This window comes from Oncorhynchus kisutch, linkage group LG3 (genome assembly GCF_002021735.2).
Source record: "Oncorhynchus kisutch isolate 150728-3 linkage group LG3, Okis_V2, whole genome shotgun sequence".
Lineage (NCBI taxonomy): Eukaryota > Metazoa > Chordata > Actinopteri > Salmoniformes > Salmonidae > Oncorhynchus > Oncorhynchus kisutch.
In genome coordinates this window covers 47,740,016-47,753,128 of record NC_034176.2, presented here as the reverse complement: position 1 = coordinate 47,753,128, position 13,113 = coordinate 47,740,016, and the positions used below count along the sequence as shown (strand labels likewise).

General features: G+C 40.4%; 1 protein-coding gene across 1 annotated transcript in view; it reads left to right on the top strand.

The window, feature by feature from the left end:
- Positions 1–5,295, top strand: part of qsox2 (quiescin Q6 sulfhydryl oxidase 2) — a 53,204-nt gene extending 47,909 nt beyond the window's left edge. Inside the window, exon 12 of the mRNA XM_020472331.2 lies at positions 109–5,295. Within this exon, the coding sequence (XP_020327920.1) occupies positions 109–614 (506 nt within the window). The 3' untranslated portion in view covers positions 615–5,295. The remainder of the gene's footprint in view (positions 1–108) is intronic.
- The last annotated feature ends 7,818 nt before the right edge of the window (positions 5,296–13,113 follow it).

Here is a 13,113-nt window from a genome sequence, read left to right as displayed (position 1 = left end):
AAGCAACGTCTGTTAGAATTGAGTTGGCCGGTCAAAATGACTGGTGGGGCCAACAATAACTTGACCTGGTGTTATACCTGTGTTATTGACCCTGTGTCCTCTCTGTAGGAACAATGAGTGAAGACCCTCACTTCCCCAAGACCCAGTGGCCCAGCCCGGACCTCTGCCCCATCTGCCACGAGGAGCAGGATGGCATCCACGTGTGGAACGAAGACACGGTGCTCATGTTCCTCAAGCAGCACTACGGGGCCGCCAACATCTCCCCCAAACACATGTACAGCAGTCGGCATGAGCCAAACCAGGAGGCCGTCGGATCTCCTGACAGCATGCCCATTAAAGCCACACAGGTAAAGACAGTGACCCCTGAGAGCTCCCTACTCCATGCCAACCATGCCAAGCAGAGTGACGTGGAGGGAGCAGGGCAGGCGGGCACAGGGGCCCACAGGGAGACCAGGCCGGGGGTGAGCTTCCTGGGTCTGGGCTTCTCCAGTGTGGACATGAGTCTGTGCGTTGTTCTCTACGCTTTCTCCTGTGTCTTTCTCATGGTCATGTTCTTCTTTTTCCGAGTCCGCTCCAAAAGGTGGAAGATCCGCTACAATCGTCCATATGTATAGCAGTCTACTGGTCCAGGTCTGCACATTTGACTGAGCAAAGAGGTTCTTTTTGGAATTGAGTTTTATTTTTTAAATGTAGATTAGAAGGTCGCATTTTTTATTTATTTGTTTATGTTCTGTATAATATTTGCTGTGAAGCAACAGTCTTCAGATGAAGTATTTTACAATAGCGACTGGTTAAAACCGTTTTAGTCCCATAACAGAACCCCATAACATTGTCATGGAGGAAGGACTTGACTGTACACAATTCATTCCCAATACAATGTCTCTTAGCTATGATGGTAAGGAATTGTTTTTAGTATAAAACCATGGCAGAGTCCAATTAATCAAGTGTTTTTATATCTTTCTATCTAATTCAACGGTATTGGTCATGTTTTAATGGACTAAGGTGAACCTCTGGAATATTTGTATTGACTACTACTAAAATCTTACTGTGTGAATTTATGATTTCAACCTCAATGTATTATTTTCCAGACGTATCAAGGTGATCACTTATTACAACCTATTAATGTCGGTCCATAACCATGAGAAAGAGAGGAGCAAGTACAGCCTTATTTTACCCAAGTGCTTGTTGTCCAAATACTTGGTGCGCATTTGAAGTCCTCTGTATTCTCCCAGACCCTATGTGGCCTTAACGTGATTTCATCATTCATTCTAGTCCAGATAGTATGTGGTATAATACACTATACACTACCGTTAAAATGTTTGGGGTCACTTAGAAATGTCCTTGTTTTTGAAAGAAAATTTATATTTTTTGTCCATTTAAAATAACATCAAATTGATCGGAAATACAGAGTGTCGACATTGTTAATATTGTAAATGACTAATTGTAGCTGGAAACTGCTTTTTATTGATTTATTATGGAATATCTACTTAGGCGTACAGAAGGCCGTTATCAGCAACCATCACTCCTGTGTTCCAATGGCACGTTGTATTAGCTAATCCAAGTTTATAATTTTAAAGGGCTAATTGATCATTAGAAAACCCTTTTGTAATTATGTTAGCACAGCTGAAAACTGTTGTGCTGATTTAAAGAAGCAATAAAACTGGACTTTAGACTAGTTGAGTATCTGAAGCATCAGCATTTGTGGGTTCGATTACAGGCTCAAAATGGCCAGAAACAAAAAACTTTTGAAACTCGTCAGTCTATTCTTGTTCTGAGAAATGAAGGCTATTCCATGCGAGAAATTGCCAAGAAACTGAAGATCTCGTACAACGCTGTGTACTACTCCCTTCACAGAACAGTGCAAACTGTCTCTAACTAGAATAGAAAGAGGAGTGGGAGGCCACGGTGCACAACTAAAGCAAGAGGACAAGTACGTTAGTGTCTAGTTTGAGAAACAGACGCCTCACAAGTCCTCAACTGGCAACTTCATTAAATAGTACCCGCAAAACACCAGTCTCAACGTCAACAGTGAAGAGGCGACTCCAGGATGCTGACCTTCTAGGCAGCCGTTTCCAGCTACAATTCTCATTTACAATATTTCAGATCAATTTTATGTTATTTTAATGGACAAACGTTTTAACAGTAGTGTATATACAAAAGTATGTGGACATCCCTTAAAATGTGTGGATTCGGCTATTTCATCCACACTTGTTTCTGACAGGTGTATAAAATCGAGCACACAGCCATGTAATCTCCATAGACAAACATTGGCAGTGGAATGGCCTTACTGAAGAGCTCAGTGACATTCAATGTTGCACCATCATAGGATGCCACCTTTCCAACAAGTCAGTTCATCAAATGTCTGCCCTACTGGAGCTGCCCCGGTCAACTGTAAGTGCTGTTATTCTGAGGTGGAAATGTCTAAGAGGAACAACGGCTCAGCCGCAAAGTGGTAGCGTACACAAGCACACAGAACTGGACCGCCGAGTGATGTAGGTTTGTAAAAAATATTATGTCCTCGGTTGCAACACTCACTACCGAGTTCAAAATTGCCTCTGTAAGCAACGTCAGCACAATAACTGTTCGTCGGATGCTTCATGAAATGGGTTTCCATGGCCAAGCAGCCGCACATACGCCTAATATCACCATGCGCAAAGCCAAGCATCGGCTGGAGTGGTGTAAAGCTCGCCACCATTGGACTCTGGTGCAGTGGAAACGCGTTCTCTGGAGTGATGGATCACGCTTCACCGGCTGTCAGTCCGACGGATGAATCTGGGTTTGGTGGTTGCCAGGAGAATGCTACCTCCCCCAATGCATAGTGCCAATTCTAAAGTTCGGTGGGGGAGGAATAATGACTTGGCTGTTCTTCATGGTTTGGGCTAGGCCCCTTAGTTCCAATGAAGGCAAGTCTTCATGATACAGCGTTCAATGACATTCTAGATGATTCTGTGCTTCCAACTTTGTGGCAACAAAGTGGAAAGCCTTCCCAGAAGAGTGGAGACTGTTATAGCAGCAAAGGAGGGACCAACTCCATATTAATGCCCATGATTTTAGAATGAGATGTTCGACGAGCATACTTTTGGTCATGTAATGTTCTACAAATAGGGCAGTAGCCAGTTATCTTCAGAATGTATAGGTCATAGTGCATTACACGAACAAAACTGACACCCAATATTACTCAAATACCCTTGTGTTAATAAAAGGTGATCTCATGGTTCATCTGCCCGTACATTATTGTTCATTGTCTTTGAAAAGCTTATTTCTCTATTTAAAATTGATTTATTTGATGCATAAAATGACACAAACATTGGATAGAAACTTGTCCGATGGTGACATGATTGAGTAAATAGCATTGAGTCACAAAATTACTAATCTGCATTCTTGTTTTATGAAATGTTGTGTGTTTCTATATCTGAAATTGGGCACGTTTTTCAGCTAACTGCAATGTTCCTCTAATTTGAGACTTAATGTAATGCATGTGATATGCAGGTAGGAATGGAACCACTTACTGTAGCTCTGAACCAAGTTAGACTTAGTGCTTCTCAAAATAGAATGATCTATAATATTGTGAATAGAACATATATGTTTTGTTCCAGGTGCTGGTCCTTGATAATGTTTTTTGTTTGTTTTTTTGCCAAAAGTAACTGTATTGGAACTTTGAATTCACAATAGATTGGTGGTATACTTGAACATTTTAAGTGTAAATTGACTTCCCTGATCAATTCTGTGAAATAAATAATATTATGCCACATAGACAAAGCTTACTTGAAGACTTGCAACTCAATTAATTGTACAATTTGCTACTCAATGTAGCTCGGTCAGATTGTCGCCAGGATCTGATCGAACTGGAAAATATAACCAAATTATGTAAATAGGTGTTAATTTGTTTGTTACTTCTAGTGTGTGTTCTCGCTTATGTGGAGAAAATGCATTTAAATGTGTCAAGACTTGTCACTGCTACTTCATGTTGAAAAAGTGATGGACAAGTTGCACAAACCGTTTTGGCACATACTACTTTTGAGCTGCTGGAAATCATTGATTTAAATTTTTACTCTACTGCATTTAATTTATATTTCTTACTATTTCATTTATTTTTGGTCTCCGTGCATTCTTTATTTTTTCATTTATTTTCAAGAGTTGATAATAGATCATTTGAAATTGTACTTTGTTTGAATAATAAAAAAGTTATTATAATAACTCTGAAACTCTAGTGATACTGGCCTAACCACTGTTAAGTATAATTTAACAAAGGTTAAATATTCACGTATTCCGGACCAACCCAGATTGAGAATGGTTAGTGCTATCAGGGATCCGTGGGACGTCCCTACCATAACTACTACCCTCACCTAACCTTAACCCTTACATTCCCTTAAATTAACTGTTGACATTTTTTACGTCAATGGTGTGATGTCCCAGGATCCCTTTTAGACTTGAGAAGAGGTTGTTGTCCAGCAAGCATTTGGGCCTACCTGCAAACTACTACAACGCTGGTGGAGTGTTCCATAAAGCCAGCCTAACTTTGATATGCAGTCAAATTAACTCTTGATTTTCTGATATAAGCTAAACTTGAATATGCATTGTTGTTTGGACGAGTCAATTATACCATGCCAATTTCAAGTATATTTCTCGAAAATAAGTTATTTAAGATGATTTGGAACAGTTCACTGACTGTCTCATTAATCCTACTTCCTGGAACAGCCCCAAGTAGATAGTTGTTGTGTTCATCTTTACCTTATGCCCTATTCGAGTTAAAAATATTTCTAGTTATGATTTACTTTGAGTGTGTACATTTTTGTGTAAAAACAAATTTCCTTTTGAGTAAATTGCTTTTTATTTAATTGTGTACATTACAGTAATATTAGAAGATTGGAGAAGGACTGTTGCCTGACTGTAATATTGCCTTGTGCTACCCTACAGAATATCGGATGCGATTGTCTGTCTTTTTTTTTTTTTTTTTACCTTGAAGTCAAGGCAGCGTGAGTGCAGTTCAATCTATCGTCAACGTGAGATAGGCCGTGATTAGTTACTGTACAAGGAAATGCTGAAAAATAGAACAAGGTGGTGGCAAAAAAAACGTGAAATCTTTTAATGCTCAGGATCTTTTAATATTATAGCAACCTTGATAGGCACCTTACAATCTGTCACAGGTTACAATTGCCTCACCATCTCCTGGTTATTTTTTGTTTACCTTTGATTTACAATAAGTTTCAATTTGTGAAGGGTGTTATAATTCCATTATTAACAGTTAATAATTTGTAAATGCATTATAAACTATTAATAAATGGTTATATCGCATTGGTCAAAATAGTGCAATAACTGGTAAGTGTTTGCCCGCATTGTCATCTGTCCCTATCCAAATGACCTGTGCTACCTCGAACTTGCCTGCCATGGAAGTCGTTTCTATCTACTTCTCCTCAATCCTGTAATGAAGTAGACGGAGAACAGCGGCATGCTGCTAAACAGACAGGATTGACTGCGAGAGATTCGGAGCAGATTGATTTAAGGAATAGTTTCGCTGCACTGGTGCCTGATCTACCTGTGCCTTCATCGCTGGGATTGCCTGTGTCTGATGGCAGTGCTGACTCCAACTACACTGCTCAAAAAAATTAAGGGAACACATAAACAACACAATGTAACTCCAAGTCAATCACACTTCTGTGAAGTCAAACTGTCCACTTAAGGAAGCAACACTGATTGACAATACATTTCACATGCTGTTGTGCAAATGGAATAGACAACAGGTGGAAAATATAGGCAATTAGCAAGACATCCCCAATAAAGGAGTGGTTCTGCAGGTGATAACCACAGACCACTTCTCAGTTCCTATGCTTCCTGGCTGATGTTTTGGTCACTTTTGAATGCTGGCGGTGCTTTCACTCTAGTGGTAGCATGAGACAGAGTCTACAACCCACACAAGTGGCTCAGGTAGTGCAGCTCATCCAGGATGTCACATCAATGCGAGCTGTGGCAAGAAGGTTTGCTGTGTCTGTCAGTGTAGTGTCCAGAGCATGGAGGCGCTACCAGGAGACAGGCCAGTACATCAGGAGACGTGGAGGAGGTTAACAACCCAGCAGCAGGACCACTACCTCCGCCTTTGTGCAAGGAGGAGCACTGCCAGAGCCCTGCAAAATGACCTCCAGCAGGCCACAAATGTGCATGTGTCTGCTCAAACGGTCAGAAAGACTCCATGAGGGTGGTATGAGGGCCCGACGTCCACAGGTGGAGGTTGTGCTTTACAGCCCAACACTGTGCAGGACGTTTGGCATTTGCCAGAGAACACCAAGATTGGCAAATTCGCCACTGTGCTCTTCACAGATGAAAGCAGGTTCACACTGAGCACATGTGACAGACGTGACAGAGTCTGGAGACGCCGTGGAGAACGTTCTGCTGCCTGCAACATCCTCCAGCATGACCGGTTTGGCGGTGGTTCAGTCATGGTGTGGGGTGGCATTTCTTTGGGGGGGCGCACAGCCCTCCATGTGCTCGCCAGAGGTAGCCTGACTACCATTAGGTACCGAGATGAGATCCTCAGACCCCTTGTGAGACCATATGCTGGTGCGGTTGGCCCTGGGTTCCTCCTAATGCAAGACAATGCTAGACCTCATGTGGCTGGAGTGTGTCAGCAGTTCCTGCAAGAGGAAGGCATTGATGCTATGGACTGGCCCGCCCGTTCCCCAGACCTGAATCCAATTGAGCACATCTGGGACATCATGTCTCGCTCCATCCACCAACGCCACGTTGCACCACAGACTGTCCAGGAGTTGGCGGATGCTTTAGTCCAGGTCTGGGAGGAGATCCCTCAGGAGACCATCCGCCACCTCATCAGGAGCATGCCCAGGCGTTGTAGGGAATCATACAGGCACGTGGAGGCCACATACACTACTGAGCCTCATTTTGACTTGTTTTAAGGACATTACATCAAAGTTGGATCAGCCTGTAGTTTGGTTTTCCACTTTAATTTTGAGTGTGACTCCAAATCCATACCTCCATGGGTTGATAAATTTGATTTCCATTGATCATTTTTGTGTGATTTTGTTGTCAGCACATTCAACTATGTAAAGAAAAAAGTATTTAATAAGAATATTTCATTCAGATCTAGGATGTGTTATTTTAGTGTTCCTTTTATTTTTTTGAGCAGTGTATATTTACTCCGGCAGCGGCTTCGTTGTCGAGTTTCGCTCCTCTCTCTGGAGCTAACAGCGCACTGCCTGCTATGGGAGGTCTGGACCTATCGTCGGGAGCAGCGAGCGTACGCTATCCTGCTTCTCGTGGGCTGGTGAAAGGTTCAACAAATTGTCGAAGGGGTGGGAATAGGAGGATTTCTCCATTATTTTCTCTGGCCGTTGTATTGGGCAGCTCAATGGTGGTCTCAGATCCTGGAGCAAAAATGTTGTGCTATCCAGGAGCATGAGTACAGGACAATTAGCCAATGAGAAGCTTCTAAAGCCATGACACAATTTTCTGAGATTTTCCAAATTGTTTAAAGGCACAGTCAACTTAGTGTATGTAAACTTCTGACCCACTGGAATTGTGATACAGTGAATGAATTATAAGTGAAATAATCTGTCTGTAAACAATTGTTGGAAAAAATTACTTTTCATGCACAAAGTAGATGTCCTAACGGACTTGCCAAAACTATAGTTTGTTGACAAGAATTTTGTGGGGTGGTTGGAAAATGAGTTTTAATGACTCCAAACTAAGTGTATGTAATCTTCCCACTTCAACTGTAAATAACAGAAGGAATGGCAAATAAGTCTGTTCTGCAGTACCGATTGGCAAATGTACTGCAAATTGAGAAATCATGTCACTAAACTGAATTAAAAGAAGAAAATACGCTATGAAACAAAGATAAATTACATCAAGAATGATAAAAAGATTTGGAGCACCTTAAAATTTTGGCAAAATGCCAATTCATCTCCTTTCATTAAATCAGATGGCTCATTCTTCACAAAACCCACTGATATTGCCAACTACTTTAATGATTTTTTTCCATTGGCAAGATTAGCAAATTTAGGCATGACATGCATAAGTATAACTGATCAAATTATGAAATTTGAATTTTGTAAATTGTGAGTGTGAAAGAAGTGGAAAAAATTGTCTATAACAATGATAAGCCACTGGGGTCTAACAACTTGGATGGAAAGTTACTGAGGATAATAGCAGATGGTATTGCCACTCCAATTTGCCCTATCTTCAATTTAAGCCTACTTGAAAGTGTGTGCCCTCAGGCCTGGAGGGAAGCAAAAGTTTTTCCGCTAAGCAAAGCCCCCTTTACTAGCTCAAATAGCCGACCGATCAGCCTATTACGAACCCTTAGTAATCTTCTGGAAAAAAAATGTGTGTGACCAAATACAATGCTTTTTTACTGTAAACAAATTGCCAGACTTTCAGCACGCTTATAGATTATAGAAGCACATTCATGCACAGCACTTAGACAAATGACTGAAGATTGGCTGAAGATTGACTGAAGAGTGAAATTGATGATAAAAAGATTATGGGAGCTGTTTTGTTAGACTGCGGTGCGGCTTTTTATATTATTGATCATAGTCTGTTAATAGAAAAACGTAGATGTTACACCCTGTCCTATATTGTGGATAGAGTTACCTGTCTAACAGAACACAGAGGGTGGTCTTTTAATGGGAGCCTCTTTAACATCCAGGTATAATCACGAATTCCCCAGGGCAGCTGTCTAGGCCACATACTTTTTAAAATGACATGCCCCTGGCCTTGAGTAAAGCCAGTGTGGCTATGCATGCAGATGACTCAACACGTCATTACAGCGAGTGAAATGACTGCAACACTCAACAAACTGCTGCAGATAGTTTCAGAATGGGTGGAAAGGAATAATTTTAATATTCATTTTAATATTTCCAAAAGCATTGTAGTTGGGACAAATCATTCACTAAATTATAAACCTCAACTAAATATTGTACTAAATAATGTGGAAATTGAGCACGTTGAGGTGAATAAACTGCTTGGATTAAACCTGGCTTGTTAACTGTCATGGTCAAAACATGATACAACAGTAGCTAAAATGGGATAAATCTGTCCATAATAAAGTGCACTCTGCCTTTTTAACAACACTATCAAGGCAGGTCCTACAGGCTCTAGTTTTGTCGCACCAGGACTACTGTTCAGTCGTGTGGTCAGGTGCCACAAAGGGACCTCGGAAAATTACAATTTGCCCAGAACAGGGCAGCATGGCTGGCCATTAAATGTACACGGAGAGCTAACATTAATGATATGCATGTAAATCTCTCATTGCTCAAAGTGGAGGAGATACTAAATCATTACTTGTTTTTGTAAGACGTGTTAACATGCTGAATTGCACTGAGGTGTCTGTTTAAAATACTAGCATATGGACACCGATGCATACCCCACAAGACATGCCACCAAAGGTCTCTTCACAATCCCCAGGCACAGACATACACAAGATAAGACACAAACTCTACACACATGTGCACATGGATGTTGTATTGTAACTTTGTGGTGGTGACCTGAGGGAACACACAATGTGTTGGGTAAGGTGTTATGAAATGTCATGTCATGTAGTATTTAAACTGTATGTAACTGTCTTATGTTGCTGCACCCCAGGAAGAGTACCTGATGCCTTGGCAGCTAATGGGGATCCATAATACAGAAACAATATTTACCTCCATTTATAAATGCACTTACAAATGCTTATAAGTTGAACCCTTCTGTATTGTCAGGCAACCTTATTTTCTCCCTTTTTAGGTGTGATGATGCATTGTTGCTCTGACCCAGGAACTGACGAGGTTGGTTTTCATTTGTCTTGACCGACCTTTGAAACCCTGATGCTCTGGCCAAATTTACATCATCGACATTACTCAATCAACATCACATCTCTGTGATAGTCCAAGTATGGTGAATGTTCTGGTGTGAAATGGTAACTGTAATACCTTCGGTTGGGGAAACAATGGAGGAGGTATCCTCTCACAACGTTGAACGTTTAGGTCTTCATTCCCACCATTCATTGACTGAACATGTTTAATAAAGTGTTGAATCTTCTCACATGTATGTAGTGATGAGTACTGTATGTCTAAGATTTAAGTGTACCTTATTTTAAAGTGACAGACCTACAAACATAACGGAGTTACCAAAATGTATATACACTACCGGTCAAAAATGTTAGAACACATACTCATTCAAGGGTTATTCTTTATTTGAACTATTTTCTACATTGTAGAATAAATAGTGAAGACATCAAAACTGAAATAACACATGGAATCATGTCGTAAACAAAAAAATGTTAATCAAAATAGATTTTATATTTCAGATTCTTTAAAGTAGCTACCCTTTGCCTTGACAGCTTTGCACACTCTTGGCATTTTCTCAACCAGCTTCACCCGGAATGCTTATCCAGTCTTGAATGCGTTCCCACATATGCTGAGCACTTGTTGGCTGCTTTTCCTTCACTCTGCTGTCCGACTCATCCCAAACCATCTCAATTTGGTTGAGGTCGGGGGATTGTGGAGGCCATGTATCTGATGCAACACTCCATCACTCTCCTTGGTAAAATAGCCCTTACACAGCCTAGAGGTGTGTTGGGTCATTATCCTGTTGAAAAACAAATGATAGTCCCCCTAAGCCCAAACCAGATGGGATGGTGTATCACTGAAGAATGCTGTGGTAGCCATGCTGGTTAACTGTGCCTTGAATTCTAAATAAATCACAGACAGTGTCACCAGCAAAGCACCCCCACACCATAACACCTCATCCATGCTTTATAGTCAGAAATACACATGCGGCAATCATCCGTTTACCCACACCGTGTCACAAAAAGACATGGCGGTTGGAATCAAATATCTCCAATTTGGACTCCAGAGGACACATTTCCACCGGACTAATGTCCATTGCACGTGTTTCTTGGCCCAAGCAAGTCTCTTCTTATTGGTGTCCTTTAGTATCACTAGCCACTTTAAACAATGCTACCTAATATAATGTTTACATACCCTACATTATTCATCTCATATGTATACGTATATACTGTACTCTATATCATCTACTGCATCTTTATGTAATACATGTATCACTAGCCACTTTAACTATGCCACTTTGTTTACATACTCATCTCATATGTATATACTGTACTCGATACCATCTACTGTATCTTGCCTATGCCGCTCTGTACAATCACTCATTCATATATCTTTATGTACATATTCTTTATCCCCTTACACTTGTGTGTATAAGACAGTAGTTTTGGAATTGTTAGTTAGATTACTTGTTGGTTATTACTGCATTGTTGGAACTAGAAGCACAAGCATTTCGCTACACTCGCATTAACATCTGCTAACCATGTGTATGTGACAAATAAAATTTGATTTGATTTAGTAGTGGTTTCTTTGCAGCAATTCGACCATGGAGGCCTGATCCACAGTCTCCTCTGAACAGTTGATGTTGAGATGTGTCTGTTACTTGAACTCTTCAGCAGAGTTAACTCTGGGTCTTCCATTCCTGTGGCGGTCCTAGTGTGAGCCAGTTTCATCATAGTGCTTGTGATGGTTTTTGCTACTGCACTTGAAGAAACTTTCAAAGTTCTTGAAATTTTCCAGATTGCCATAATATGGATTTATATGGGCTATCTTCTGTATACCACCCCATACCTTGTCACAACACAACTGATTGGCTCAAATGCATAAAGAAGGAAAGAAATAACACAAATTAACTTTTAAGAAGGCACACCTGTTAATTGAAATGCATTCCAGTGAAATGTCTATCTGTGGTTAATATTTCCTAGCTAGCTAGGTACGACAGAGGTGCTAGCAAACGTTAGCTAGCTGAGCAGCATGCTAAATTATACAGCAGAACTTCTGTATTCAAAAGTGAAACAAATTACATAGAGAATTTCTCCTGTGTGAAAATGTGTATCTTGTCAATGTTTCTTTCGCACAATCTCTTCTCTCTGGCCTTTGCACACTTCTCATAACCTCGTCCATCATGACTCTTCACGACGCACTGTCACATGATGTCAGTGTCAACAACATTCTGGGCACGTTCCAGGTCGTCTTTATTTCAAGCCTGTTTCACAGGGAATTTTTCAGAAACCCGCAAACCACACCAATAATATGACTTGAGATATAGAGTTAAAGTGTACCAATGTATGTATCATCAGGGTTTCAGATGTAAGACCCATCGTGGGAGTTGACCATTGGTCTGAAACCAAACATTTCTGTTCCTGGAACAGAGCAAGAATGCATCACATCCAAAAGTGAGAAAATAAATATTGTTTAACTGTGCAACCATTGGGAAAGAGTTTGCATGATACCGTACATAAGAGTTCAATATTATACGCATTTGTAAGTGTATTTATAAATGGTTAATAGTTGGAGGTAAATAGTAGCTCACTATTTGGCAAGCACTGACTGGCTATCACACTGTTTTGACCAATTTGTTATAACCCATTTACTAATGGCTGATAATGCATTTACAAATGATTAATTAACAGTTAATAACAATTACAAACCCTTTACAAATGGAACCTTATTGTAAAGTGTTACCCTTTCTTGTTTATGTGCAATCAAGATTGTTATTAGCTCATTGTGAAGCTCCGGTTGTGACCACTGTTAGAAATCTGGCGCTGACACGCAATAGCACTTTACAATTGCCCCACCATGTTTAAAACTATGATGTTAGTGTTGTATCCATAGCTCCAAATGAATCCAAAAGTGGTTACATTTCCTCAGCTCTATTCATTTACAGTGGCAGGGTCAGGCTGTTGAAATTACAGATTGTGCCTTTTAATATATCAAAATCCTTTTACCTCTAGTCTATGTTTGGAGGGGTGTCAATTCATTAGAAAAATACATATTATTATTAATCAGTCCACTACTAACATCACATCTGCAGATAACCATTAGATTATCACTGCAGTACAAATCCTACATTAATGCTGGCTAGATAATCAGCAGCTGACTTTCAAAATCAAGTTGTCATGCCCTTCCTCAATCTTTAATTGCAAGAATATCCTTTTCAATACAGTCTTCAGACAATAATCCCAGCAGTATCGGATAATACCCACTTATCCTCCATAACCTATGAGTTATCCTTGCCATATTATAAGAAATAAAAGGCACATCCAGCTCTTTCTTT